This window comes from Notothenia rossii (genome assembly GCF_949606895.1).
Source record: "Notothenia rossii genome assembly, chromosome: 1".
Lineage (NCBI taxonomy): Eukaryota > Metazoa > Chordata > Actinopteri > Perciformes > Nototheniidae > Notothenia > Notothenia rossii.
Genome location: NC_136912.1, coordinates 17339462 through 17352054, shown reverse-complemented (window position 1 = coordinate 17352054; position 12593 = coordinate 17339462). Strand labels below are relative to the sequence as shown.

The following is a 12593-nucleotide window of genomic DNA, read 5'->3' as shown; positions in this document are numbered from 1 at the left end:
TACCTTATTTTCCCTTGTGAGGTCCAAAACAGTTTTTGTATTCAATCAGATTTTTGAATGTCAATAAGGGGGAGTGTTGGGTGACTCAATGGTTTTGTTAACTGCAAGTTTGTTTAAGTCAGGGAGCGGGTGGCCCAGTGGGAATCAGGCTCATGTCTGCCCCCTGGAAACCTGCTGTGACACCCATTAAACCCACAGATCAGCCATTAAACAGGTCTGTGGACCAGACTCAGGAAACTAGTGTTAGTCTGAAGCAAATAGTGTGCTTTTGATCAAGCTTGAGCCCGTCCTGCCTTGATTCACTTTAACATTTAAAATTACTCCACATTTTTTAAATAGTAGTAGTAGACCTCTGTTTGAGCATATGTAACATTAGTTTGTTTTCTGTATATTTCCATTAATCAGTAAATACATATATCACTGATGATTGAACATTTGAGGTAATTTAAACAAGTTGCACTTATATTATATAATGTTCTCACTCTCTCATCTGTATTGCTTTTCTATGCGCTTTTACTACAAGAAAACAACCGGACTGTTGGTTATCATGTTGATCTCAGGATTTACGCACTTAGAGCGACACATAACCACTAAAACTGAGTGTAAATGATGACATAAATAAGTTGAGTTTTAGTATGAAATATTTATTCACAACATGTACAGAATCCATTTCCATCATTCACAAATATATAAATAAAAACAATAGCAAAACTTTTTACATGGCGTGTTGCGCACTGTGCAAACTAAACGTGTTTGCATGCGTGTGGCCGATGAAGTTGAAATAGTGGTGATCGAGTCCCTGCACCGGTGACAAGTATCCACCGTGCTGCTGTGTGTGCGCAGAGAGAGGCACTGTTGGGTACGAGATGGCCGGGCTGCGGGTCGAGCTGTGCCAAGAGAAGTGTCCCGGGGGGCTCTGCTGGTACACGGAGTCGGACGGGCTGAGGCTCTGGTGCTCAGGGGAGGAGTGCAGCTGGCTCAGAAAGTCGCACGGTTCAGGCATCGAGGCGACAGAGCCGAATATAGGCTCGGTGATCACACGAGATTTAGACTGTAAGAAGGCGAGGATCCGTGCGTACTTGATGTCTTTTGTTTCAGCCCTGTCCTCTGTGGTCAGGTAGTGCACCAGGTTCTTCATACACTCGTGGTATCCGTAGTGGAAGTAGTTTGCAAACTCAGCCAGCAATTCACCTGGAATGAATCAGAGCGAGACAGCGATTACAACCCAGAAGATAGTCTGTGTGCGTAAAGCTGGACTTTCAACAATGTTTTACGAATATAAGTTAGATTAAACAGAAAATACTTAACTACACAAATAAGTTAGAGTTATATCTAATCAGCATTGTAAAAATGTTCACACAGTCGCTTAACAGAAATGTGAGGTTGGGGTGCGTAAAGTGCCGGAGCTCCGTGAAAAGTGTCCTCACCTTTTTCTCTCCCACGGGGGAAATCTGCTGAGTGGAGCGCTCGGAGATACTGAACTGTCATTTCCAAGATTTCAGCTTTCTCCAGTTTTCCAGAGTTCTACCAAAAGTACAAAAAAAATAAAGATTAGACGATGTTTTAAATCAAAAATGACATACATGCCCAGATTCTTCGTTGAACATAATATGCTCTTGCTAAAGTATCAATGTTGCAAAATATATAAAATAACCCTTACAAAACATATATATTAGACATTTGACAATACCTGTTTTGCTAGTGCCATTGGTACAGTTTTCCCCAGTTCGTTAAGGCAGCGGTTAATGCGGTCCCGTCTGCGTTTCTCAATTACTTTGTGAGAGATGGGAGTTTTCTGTAAAAAAAAAACAGGGAGAGAGACAACATGAGCATTCAAAGATAATATAAAACCTAATATTTACAGTTCATTCCTACCAAAAATATGAACAAATGAAGCATTGAGGAAGATATGTGGGTGCAGCAACGAAGTAAATCTAGAGACTTAAGGTTGAGATATACACTATAACTCCCTCAGAGTGTTGCGCGTCGCGCGCTTTGCTGCTCCAGCGCGCGCAAAGGACATCTGCGCTCCAAGAACTTTCTTTATACCTATAACGTCCTATAGGAACTGTTTGAAAAGTCTTCTAGCAAACAAATCAAAGATAAAGTATTTGTAACCAAAATAATGACGCTATGATTCCCTGATATCCAGTATCTATCTGATAAGCTGTTTTTAGTCAGTTTTGCGCGTGTAGTTATCCTGTAATGTATGCCACAGAGGTTGTTGCCGATATTTTCCCTCCACTAGCATCACAATTACTCCAAGTTGTACTTGAACAATTTTTGATATAATTATAAAAATAAAAAATTCCATAAAATGACCCAAAAGTGTTAAAAGTGCTGCCTCTCCAAAGTAGTTCAGTCCTCATAAAGCAGTGCGCACAAGGAGCGCGTACCTTTCTGTCTTTCATTTTAGATGCCATCGACGAAAGTCCAACCAACTTGTTAAAAATCAGTGCAGCTGGACGTTGGAGAGATGTGTTGCTCTGGATGAGATGAAGCAGACTGAGGTTCGAGGGGAATGATGGTCGTTATAAAGGGATCATCCAAGGGACTCTGGCATTCATGGTGTAAATTATTCCATGGGATTAGAGCCATGCATTTGGTAAATGTGTGCATTTAGGATCAGTTAAAGAAATAGTTAAAATCTAAAGCCATGGGCTAGCAGGGGGGCAAACCTGCTTTGTTAATCCACGTGGCTGTTCAAAAGACACGTGATTACTTTTGGAATATTATTTGCATAGTAACAACCCAGGCGGGAAATAAGAAGTGAGCGTTGGGATCGCCTGATCCGGCGGGGCGCACTGTGCGCACTGAAAACAAAGCCGGCGAAAAAAGAACCCCTCTTTCTTCCAACTCGCGTTTCTCACACGATCGCCTGTTTACAAATCCCAGCAAGCGATCTTAACTCTCATCCAAGCCCGGTCCGAGTTTTAAGGCCTGTCCAGTGTCATTAGAGTAATTAAGTAAGCCTTTAATAGGCTGTTCCGCCAAGTTCAGGGGAGATCTTTTGGAGACGGAGTCCCCCCGTTTGTTCTCGGCGTTTCTCACACGACTTGGTGACACGTCCATCTTTTATGAGAGATGGCAAGCTTTTTGTTTACATTCTTTATTTTGTTGGACTCCTCGGCAGGTGTGTGATTAGCCCTGGCACACGAGCGTCGTCTGCGTCAGGGCCAGCGTCTCCAGCAGCCTCTGGCACACGAGGGTTACCCACCACTGGAGACTCTTTGGAGAGGCTCAATTTGTATCCTATTATCCTATAAGAAAATGTCTATTCAGTCGAATGAATAGTTTCATTGGCCTAAATTTTAATAATGCTGTGAAAGAAAGGGAGAAATAAAGAAGAATGCAGCTGGTGTGAACGCGCATTATGCCCCGTCACCTGCAAGATGGGTAGCCTGGAGACCCCTATTCATTTGCCTAATTTCGGTCAACTTAACAAACTTTGGGAGAAATTATACTGCCATTGTTATGAAGGGTGAAGCTTTCTGATCGAATTAAGAGCATGTTTTGATCCGGTAAATGTCATTAGAAAGAAAGAAACAATCGCGTTTAAAGGGGCCTGGGTAATGCGCCAAGTGGAGACGCCAAAGCGCAAACTGCACAAAGGGTGCTAGTAAATGCCACAGGGGACTTTTGTACCCTCACATTGCTCAAGTTTTTCCCCCCAAACAAAGGGCATTATTTTATACTTGAATACATTTCATACAACAATTGGCTGTTTTCTTCAAACATATTTTCACAGCAAGGTTAACAACAGGTTTATTGTGTGCGCTCCTCACAGACTCAAACTGCTCTCATGCGCCAAAACACTGTGCTCCGATTCTTTTTGTCACTGAGAACGTTTTAATCTTGAAACTTTCACCGTGTTTGGATATATTTGATCCTGTGAGCGATGTAGAAGAATAAAAAGCAGCGGAGGTTGAGAAAGAAAGGCTCACAAGACATCTGAAGCGTTTGGAGAGTGTTCAGAGCACCATGGAGAGAAAAGCGCGAGCGAGCGGGACGGGGGCATAAAATCCAATTACTCAACTGTGCAGTTTTAACACTTTTTATGTGTTTATCCTTTGAAATATAGACAGACTTGTGTGCTGTTGCTTTTTTTTCAAACCTGAATTAAATACTGGAAGTTTTAACAGACCGACTTTGTAACGCTAAGTGTTGCGTAAGAGGCCATGGCTATGCGTCAGGATTAACTCTACAACTTTTTCCCCCCTATTTGGTATCTTATTTTACAAAAAAACAATAATTTATTTATAATTAAAGGCTCCTCCGAGTAGTAGATATGTCTCCATTCACTGCATATCCACATTTTTTCATTTATTTTCTATCTTTTTTCTTCTTTTGGCAGCCACTAAGCTATTACATTATTTATATGATTTAATAAAACATCTTATTGTTTGGGAGTTCTTGTTATATTTATATTATTCATAATATAAATACATTAAAATATTTAATTATTGCTTAAATTTGACGGATGTATTTAGAATGGTGCATGGATTGCACATTATAATTCTGTATCGATTTGTACGACATGTATTGATTGCATTGGACTTATGGACACAGGTACAGTATAAGTATTAAAACATTTAATAACATACTGAATCACTTTTTTACACTTGGCTTTAATAAAAGGTTACAATAATTTATATGATGCAAAGAGATCACAGCTTATACCCACACAACCAATATGATGTACCAGGAAGAAATTAAGCTTTAGGGGGCTGTGATATGAGTATATATATATAAACCGTTCTTTCTCCTGCACATGTATCTGCTGTCTAAGCTTCTGCATACAACTTGGATATTAATACCTTTTACAGTCGTATTTTGTATGTTTGATGCCTTCACTCTCAGATATAGCTGCACATTTAGCTTGAATGGTCCTTGTACCTGATGTCACTTAGGTATTTTGTGCTTATGGTTATATTGAAAATATCCTGAAATCAATATAAGAGCACATTAACATAATTGCTTATATAGTTTACTTGTGTAAATAGCTGCAGCATTTGGTTTTGCTCAACCAAACACAACATCCATATAAAATAACACTTTTATACTGTGTATGAAAAAATTTCTCTGCTCAGGGATTTTGTGGTGACTAAATTGCTCGTGTAGTTCCGGAAGTATAACAGCACCTGCCACTTACAGGGGAAAATAAACAAGCCCCTAATTTGTGACAGCAGCTCAGAGTGTGTCAGTGTGTGTGTGATTTCGTGTGTGTGTGTTTGTGTTCGCCTGTGTGTTGTCAGGCGCTGCGCTCTGACCCGTGGTGACCTCTGAGGGTCCCGGACACAATCCTTTGGTTCGCTGCGCCACCCTCCGCCTGAACCGCAGCAGTTCACACGGTCCCATTGAGCCTGCAGCTGAGTGCTTCAGCTGCCACAGAACCCTTTGAAAAACTAATACAGCAGCAACACAGGCTGAAGATTTACTCAGGAAAGCTTGTTAATATGGAGGTTACAGTTTATTTCATAGCTCTCACAAAAAAAAGTCTAGAAATATATCAGAAATGATCATGCATCACTATAAACTAAATTTAGCATTTACAGGAACATCACATTGATTTGGTATCTTGGGAGCATCTTGATTGACATAAATATTAATTACAACTTAAAACTGTTTTACCACCTACACCTGAGGTTTAGTGATGCTTTTTAAGCATTAAGAATGTATGCGTAGTAAAAGCTGTAGTACCCTCTTTTTAAAGTGTAAAACAGCTCCCTCTTGTGGTACATTTGGGAATTTTCAATGACCCAAGTCTGGGAGAGATTTACAGATGAGCAGCTTCACAGAGTTATAGTTTATCAAAACGGACTTTACAAACAGTTATCTGCTTGAAAACCTATAAACTATAATACATATATTAATACTTTTACAGGATATTCACGCAGATATTAGATCATACATCTGAGGTCTCGGAAACAATAGCATTTGTCACACATTTTAGGATCTTTTTTGGAGAATATGATTTTTGTGGCTTTGGGTAAAGGTTATAGCCCACAATAATATATGTCTAGATCAACATCAGACTGATATACAAGACAACAAGATTTAGTCAATGTTTTTTCTGACAAATAGAAAAATAAAGCAGGGATTAATGTTCCTATAATCATTAAATTACTTGGAATACAATATGTTTTACCTCTTCTCATGAGATGATTGTGAAAATGTGATTAATTCTTGATAAATGTTATATCTTCTCAAAACCTTATTGATCAATCTCTTCCACACATATCAGAGTGAACGTTAAATAGGAATACAAATAGGAATGGGTCAGAAAACAAACTGATCCCAACTTTATGGGCAACATTTAGGTTTAAAACAGGGTTGTGTGGAGCAGAAATGTGCACTTTAGGACAGCAGTGTATTTTATAATTGCATATTTATAATCATAGAAGATAGATAGAAATACTAAGGCCAAAGAGAAAAAGTGGCACTCTTTGTATTTATTTTATTCGAAGTTCAGTTATTTTATTCGAAGTTCAGTTTTTTCAAATGCAGTAGAGTAAAAAGTACAATACCTCCAGTTGTAGGGGAAGAGTAGCAATACATTATATAAACTCAAGAAGTATCTCAAACGTATTCCTGTATATGTTACAACTTGAGTGAATGTACTTTACTCTTCTTTTTTTTTGGGTTATTGATGATGTGTTCTTTTGCTTGTTGATTAGCTATATAAGTCTCCGCAGCTTTATACATCACCAGTCATTTGAACTGCTATAATGTGACTGATGCTATTAATAGTTTTCAAGTTAGAGAAGATGAAAATATATGTAAGTAACTTTCAGTTTACTCTAAGATCTTTAACTTGAGTATATTTCCCTTCAAAATAATGTAAAACTACAAGTCTTTTTTTAACTTAAAATTCATACAGCAGGATGTGATGAAAGTATTACAAGTTTAAGTAATCATCTTGCCAAAAAAAAGCCAGTGTGACTGATATTCTTTTATGTTGTGTTGCTGTTTATAGTGATGAATCTGCATGTTAATATAATTGTGCTATTATAAGTGGTTGATTAAGCAGGGTTGAGCTCCTTTATATACAGGCAGCACTGGCGGATAATACATTTACTGTTAGAATCAGAGTCGGTTTTATCAGCAGGTAGATTTAAACATACAAGGAATTTGCTTTGGTAAACATTTGGCATACAGAGACACAGAAAGAAGGATACAATTGGCTGTTTTCTTCGAACATATTTTCACAGCAAGGTTAACAACAGGTTTATTGTGTGCGCTCCTCACAGACTCAAACTGCTCTCATGCGCCAAAACACTGTGCTCCGATAAATTATGTGGGGAACTGAGTACAGTAAAATATAATAAAATAGGACAATATGTACTATATTCAAAGTGGAGAGTTATGCTGATTTTAAAACAGGGTTGTGTGGAGCAGACATTTGCACTTTAGTCCTGGACTTAAATGTGAGTAGCTTGTATGTTTTATTACTCCATGTTCTGGTAATCTAGAACATTTATTTGAGTATTTAAGTTACCAAATACTTTTCAGATTCAGAATGAATTCGGAAGGTATTCAGATCCTGCAATATTAAAGTACATACATATTTTCAGCAACATTGACAAAAGGTAAATTAAGTAATATTTTATTAAAATTGATAATTGTAACTAGAAGTAAAAAAAAACGTGTGATATTTTAATTGCAATTCTGTTTGTATCATGGGGTCCTGAAAAGTGTGCAAGTGAAAATCTAGATATGCACTTTATTTTAACATGTAAATAACCTGTGCAAAGAAACAATTTGAAAGGATACATAATGTAGTATTATTGAAAAATATCCCAAAGAAGTGTAGAAAAGGATAACATTAAAGTAAGGAAGTAAATTACTTTAAACTTGCTTATTTTCCGGGGGGGGGGGGGGGGGGGGGGGGTTGATGTAAAATATACATCAACAAATGATTATGGAATTGTATGCAGCAGCAGCAGCAGCAGCAGCAGCAGCAGCAGCAGCAGCATACAAATGAATAAAAGTATCTCTACTTTTACAGGGATAGACTGTAATCATCAATAATCATAACCCAGTAATTGAATTCTGAAAATGGGCCATGTAACACAATAGCTACTTTTACTTTGGTACTTTAATTACATTGTCATGGCAGTACTTTTTTACTTTTAATTAAGTACGATTAGGAATGCAGGACTTTAACCTGTAACACAGTGTTTTGTCAATTTGGTATCTCAAAATGTACTTAGGCGAAGGATGTGATTTCTTCTTCTACATGTGCTGGTTCCAGTTAAAATACACCTTTTTTCCCCTTTACATACATCAAACATTGTATAAACACAACCATTTGACATCAGGGGTACATAGGTATATATACAGAGTAAAACTAATTAAATAAACGAATATAAAGAAATAAATGTAAAGAAAATAGTGACAAAACCTTCAAGTATTAAATACACATTCGGGTTTGATAGCCTTGTTGTTTTTAATATACGTGGTGCCATATGGTTGTAATTCTAAGGAAACGTTTGGGAAATGTGGTTAAGAGTTGAAACCATAGGTTAAAAATATAACAATTTTGTATGGGATAAATCTACAGTTAGTGTCACATCATATTGACCAATGACAACACGCCTCTCAAACTTTAGGCGATGCAACACGTGTAGCTGCTGCTGATTGGCTGAGAGCTGCACTCTGAGTAAAATGTAGAGAGCTGCTGCCGCTGAGCTTCCTCAAGATTTAGGAAGTCTCCGGATCTGCTGCTGCTCACAGGTCAGTGCAAAACATTTACACCGTCTGCCTCAAATATTCATAAACACACCACCGTTTACTAGCAGTATCTTATTCTGAGGTTGTTAAAAACGTGATGCTTTAACGAGCCCTCGGAGAAAAAGCTACTCTTCGCTAATAGTTGCATTCCAATAGACCAGAAACAAGCCACGTTTTGCTTTTTTCCCCACTCATCATATCTCTATTTCCCTTTTATCTAATCATATTCACATCCACAGTGCGTTCAGTCAGCAGTGTGTCTTTTGAAACGGAGTAATGTGTTCATCCCTTATCTGTCACTATCGAAACTGCGTGTACGTCTGAGGCTGATGCTCTGAAATAACAAGAGATATATATATGGACACGTAGCATCAGGTCGTACTACGTATGTGCATTGATACTCTGCTTGGAAAGTTTTTTTTGGTTAATCTCCGCCTCACCTATTTAGCTGCCTTGCCCACTGACGCCATTCTGGGTTTAAAATAAGATTACAACAGGGGTAAAGAGGAACAATGTCACGATTTCAGGCGCAGGTTGTGGCTTGTTGTGGCATCCACGCCATTAACGTGTATGTGTGTGTCTGTGTGTCTGTGTGTGTGTATGCGTATGCGTGTGTGCGCGCGCGCGTGTGTGTGACCTGGTAACATCCAACAGTATTCATTTACACACTGAGGAGTAGACCTGCCATTTTCAGATGGTAGCCACTCCCATTCAGTGTTTCATTTATGAACATCTCGTTTTAAACTTTGTTGTGTGTAGAAGTTATGTAGTGCAGTTTGGATTTGTTTCTTAAAACAAGATTACATTGTCAATGTGATGTTTCATAGTGTTGAAGTGACATAATCTTTTTTAGGACTGGGCAAAATTCAATATGATATTCAATATGATCTTTTAACAAATCGTATCGAAATTGATCCTATTGAGGTATCGTGATACGCAGTAACTTTTTCAAAATTAATGGTTGCAAAAACACATTTGCTATAATTTTCTCAGAAAATCTGATGTGAATTATTTGAGGTAATATAATTACTTTACATTTCTACTCAGTTTAACTTGATTTCTAGCTCAGTTAAATCACTATTGTATTGTAATTGTATGTTTATAGGACATATAACCATTGTCTTAATCTTATTACTCTGGATTTATCAGCAAGCATGTCAGCACAGCAGTCAATGTAGTCAATGTTCAGTATGCAACCAATATGTGTACTGAGCAGTGGCGGATCTAGACAAATATTCATGGGGTGGCAGGAGATTTTGAGGATATGAGGATTTAATATCATTCATATCAATCAATGTTAACTTGGAAAGCCACAATATTAATATTTTAACTCAATAACATAGGTGACATTATTGTGGCACATCAGTAAAGCTTTACATAGAAATATATAAGGTGGCAGACTTAATTTAATGAATTTTAACTGAACAATAACTGAATGAGTTTGTTTCACTCTTATACCCGCAGGGGTACCAAATCTATGAAGACTGCTGCAATAAGTACATTAATTAACTGTCTCGTCAATGTTTGTCTGTATGAATATGATACTATTAACAATCATATTATTCCTATCAGCTGTCAATCACTTTTATGATTCACAATTTCACATATTCATTTATTATTGAATAAACTATATTTTTTGGAGGAGTTAATGATGAATATTCCTCAAGATGCTTGCTCACCCTCCTTCAAATTTGAAAGACAAGTAATTACTATCATGTATCAAAATTCAAAAGATTCAAAGGAACAGTTCAGCGCCCCACAACTTTATTGCAAACAGTTACAACCTTGACTTTACATCAGAAAGAACAACCATTAAAGAAGTGACTAACTGCATCAGTTAGGGTTAAAAAACGTGTATTCAGCTAAAACATAAATTATCCAGTTGAAAGTCCTTACATACTGGCCTAGTTCAATCAAAGTGGTTAATTGTTTTTGGCTGGGCAGTGCAGTTTTATGTCTTATCTGACTTTCCCAGGACTTAAAACTGTTTTTTTGGGGGCAGACCCCCACAAGGAAAAAATATATATACACTCATACAAGGTCATCATCTTAGCAGTTTTTCATGCTCATCGAGTCATCCGTGAGCAAAGCATCAAGTTGGCATGCCTATTACAGCTGAATGGTAGTTCCACGATTACCATCTTGTTCAGCAAAGCTTCTCGTTTTGCGCTGTCCCCCCGTTCAAATTAAATCGCCGCCAATCATATTTCCAAGCTCGCGCCAGGGCTGGACGAGGGGTTACAAGACTCGCGTCTTGTGCTGCATTCACTTGCACTCGAACATTAGAGATTTTCTCTCATAAATGTCCGATGAGCCACAACTTTTCTTCAAAACAAAGATGCCAACTGGGGTGGCAAGGCTATTTTTTAGGGTGGCAGTTGCCACCCCATGCCACCCCGGTAGATCCGCCCCTGGTACTGAGACACAATCAGCTTTATTTGCCAAGTATGTTATAAAATATTAGCGATTGTGAACATATGCCTGGACTTTAGGACAAAATCAAATTTATTTGCGTTTGATCAACTGTAAGGTACCTTATATATATTTTAACTCACTAACACATGTAGGGTCGTTTTAAACTTCACTGAGTAAATAAGAGAGACAGATGTTAATACTATTGAATGCAGGACTGCTTCTGTGATTCCCTCAGAAAACAGAAACTTCCAGAATGAAAACAGAAGTCTGATGAAGGTCTGACTCGTCGTGTTTTGGGATGAGGCCGCTCTAAAAGTGAACACCATGCATAAGCAGATCACAACTCAAAGTCAAAGCCAATTTATTGTCAATCTCAAAAATGCTTACTGTAACTGAACACCTAAAACGGGAGGCGTTTTTTATGGAAAACTTCCTAGGAATTTATGGAAGGAAGCTCCTGTGGGTATTTGTCATCTCCCTCCCTTTTTTATAAACAGCATTTTTAAAACGCTATAGGTAATGCTCTTTCCCCCTGCTGTGCACTGTGTGTCACATGAGCATGGGATGATCTTAAAGGACCATGCACAGTTGAATCAATCATGTCTTTTTTGCCCTCGAGTACAGGAGGAGCTTTCATTCCAGCAAACAGAGAGGGACATTATGAGGGTTTGTGATTCAGGAGCACACTGCCACCCTGTCACCACTCTGCTTTAGTCATTTGGGAATACCAGCATCAGCTTGTCAGCCTGTGTTGGGTTTGATGGCATGTGAACGACTTTGTTGTTTACACTACAGTCACTAGCGTCTCTGATCTGGGACCTTTTTTTTAAAGCAGGAATTTCAGGTCAGCAGGATTTAGAAAAGTCATCCCAACTGACTTTCACTGATGTCACTTACTGTCTAAAGAACAGAAGAGTCATGTAAGCGCAGCAAGTGAAGGATCAGGCAACCTCAAATTCATCATGCTTCTTCATGGAGCTTTACCAGAAAAAATGAATTTATTTGAATGCTTTTTCTCTCAAAGGCGTTTTCATTATCAGAGACTATCACCCTGTTACAAGAAATCATCTGATTCTGTGGGAAATTAGCTTCAGTCATCACCCAAGGGTATGATGACGGAGAGCTTGAACAAGTTGGTGAATTGCGCTCCTGCTTGTTCCATTGAGCCTAATGTCTATTCAGGTGTTACGTGTTCACTGGTAACACCCAGGGCTACTGTTAATGAGCCAAACCTTCCCTCAATTAGTAATCCTTTATGCACATGACCTTCCCTAAAGTCGCATTATACAGTCTAATGCTACCAAATAATATGTTTAGCAACTCCAGTTTTTTAGTCAACAAAAACCTTTTATTATCAGATCACTATGAAAAACTTAGCATTATGTTAGCGCTAACTATGTTTTAAATGATATCGAATGAGCAGAGGGAGGCTCGTAAACAGCTGA

The 12593-nt window shown here is 38.2% G+C and overlaps 2 protein-coding genes across 4 annotated transcripts in view; one reads left to right on the top strand and one right to left on the bottom strand.

The window, feature by feature from the left end:
* Positions 1 to 636: 636 nt before the first annotated feature.
* On the bottom strand, positions 637 to 5394 carry helt (helt bHLH transcription factor). Of its 2 annotated transcripts, none has more exons than XM_079694734.1 (4): positions 5271 to 5394; positions 1691 to 1795; positions 1428 to 1524; positions 637 to 1191 (listed from the first exon to the last, which is right to left on the bottom strand). In XM_079694734.1, exons 2-4 carry the CDS (start codon positions 1706 to 1708, stop codon positions 716 to 718), a joined length of 591 nt encoding a protein of 196 aa, XP_079550860.1. In that variant the 5' UTR covers positions 1709 to 1795; positions 5271 to 5394; the 3' UTR covers positions 637 to 715. The 2 variants fall into 2 exon arrangements, with proteins under 2 accessions (XP_079550860.1, XP_079550859.1); XM_079694733.1 differs by lacking the exon at positions 5271 to 5394 and adding an exon at positions 2397 to 4199.
* A 3231-nt stretch (positions 5395 to 8625) lies between these two features.
* The window catches only part of acsl1a (acyl-CoA synthetase long chain family member 1a), an 18032-nt gene continuing 14064 nt past the window's right edge, over positions 8626 to 12593 (top strand). For both annotated transcript variants that reach the window (XM_079672884.1, XM_079672883.1), the window contains exon 1: positions 8626 to 8736. The gene's annotated coding sequence lies outside the window, so the exon portion shown is untranslated. The remainder of the gene's footprint in view (positions 8737 to 12593) is intronic.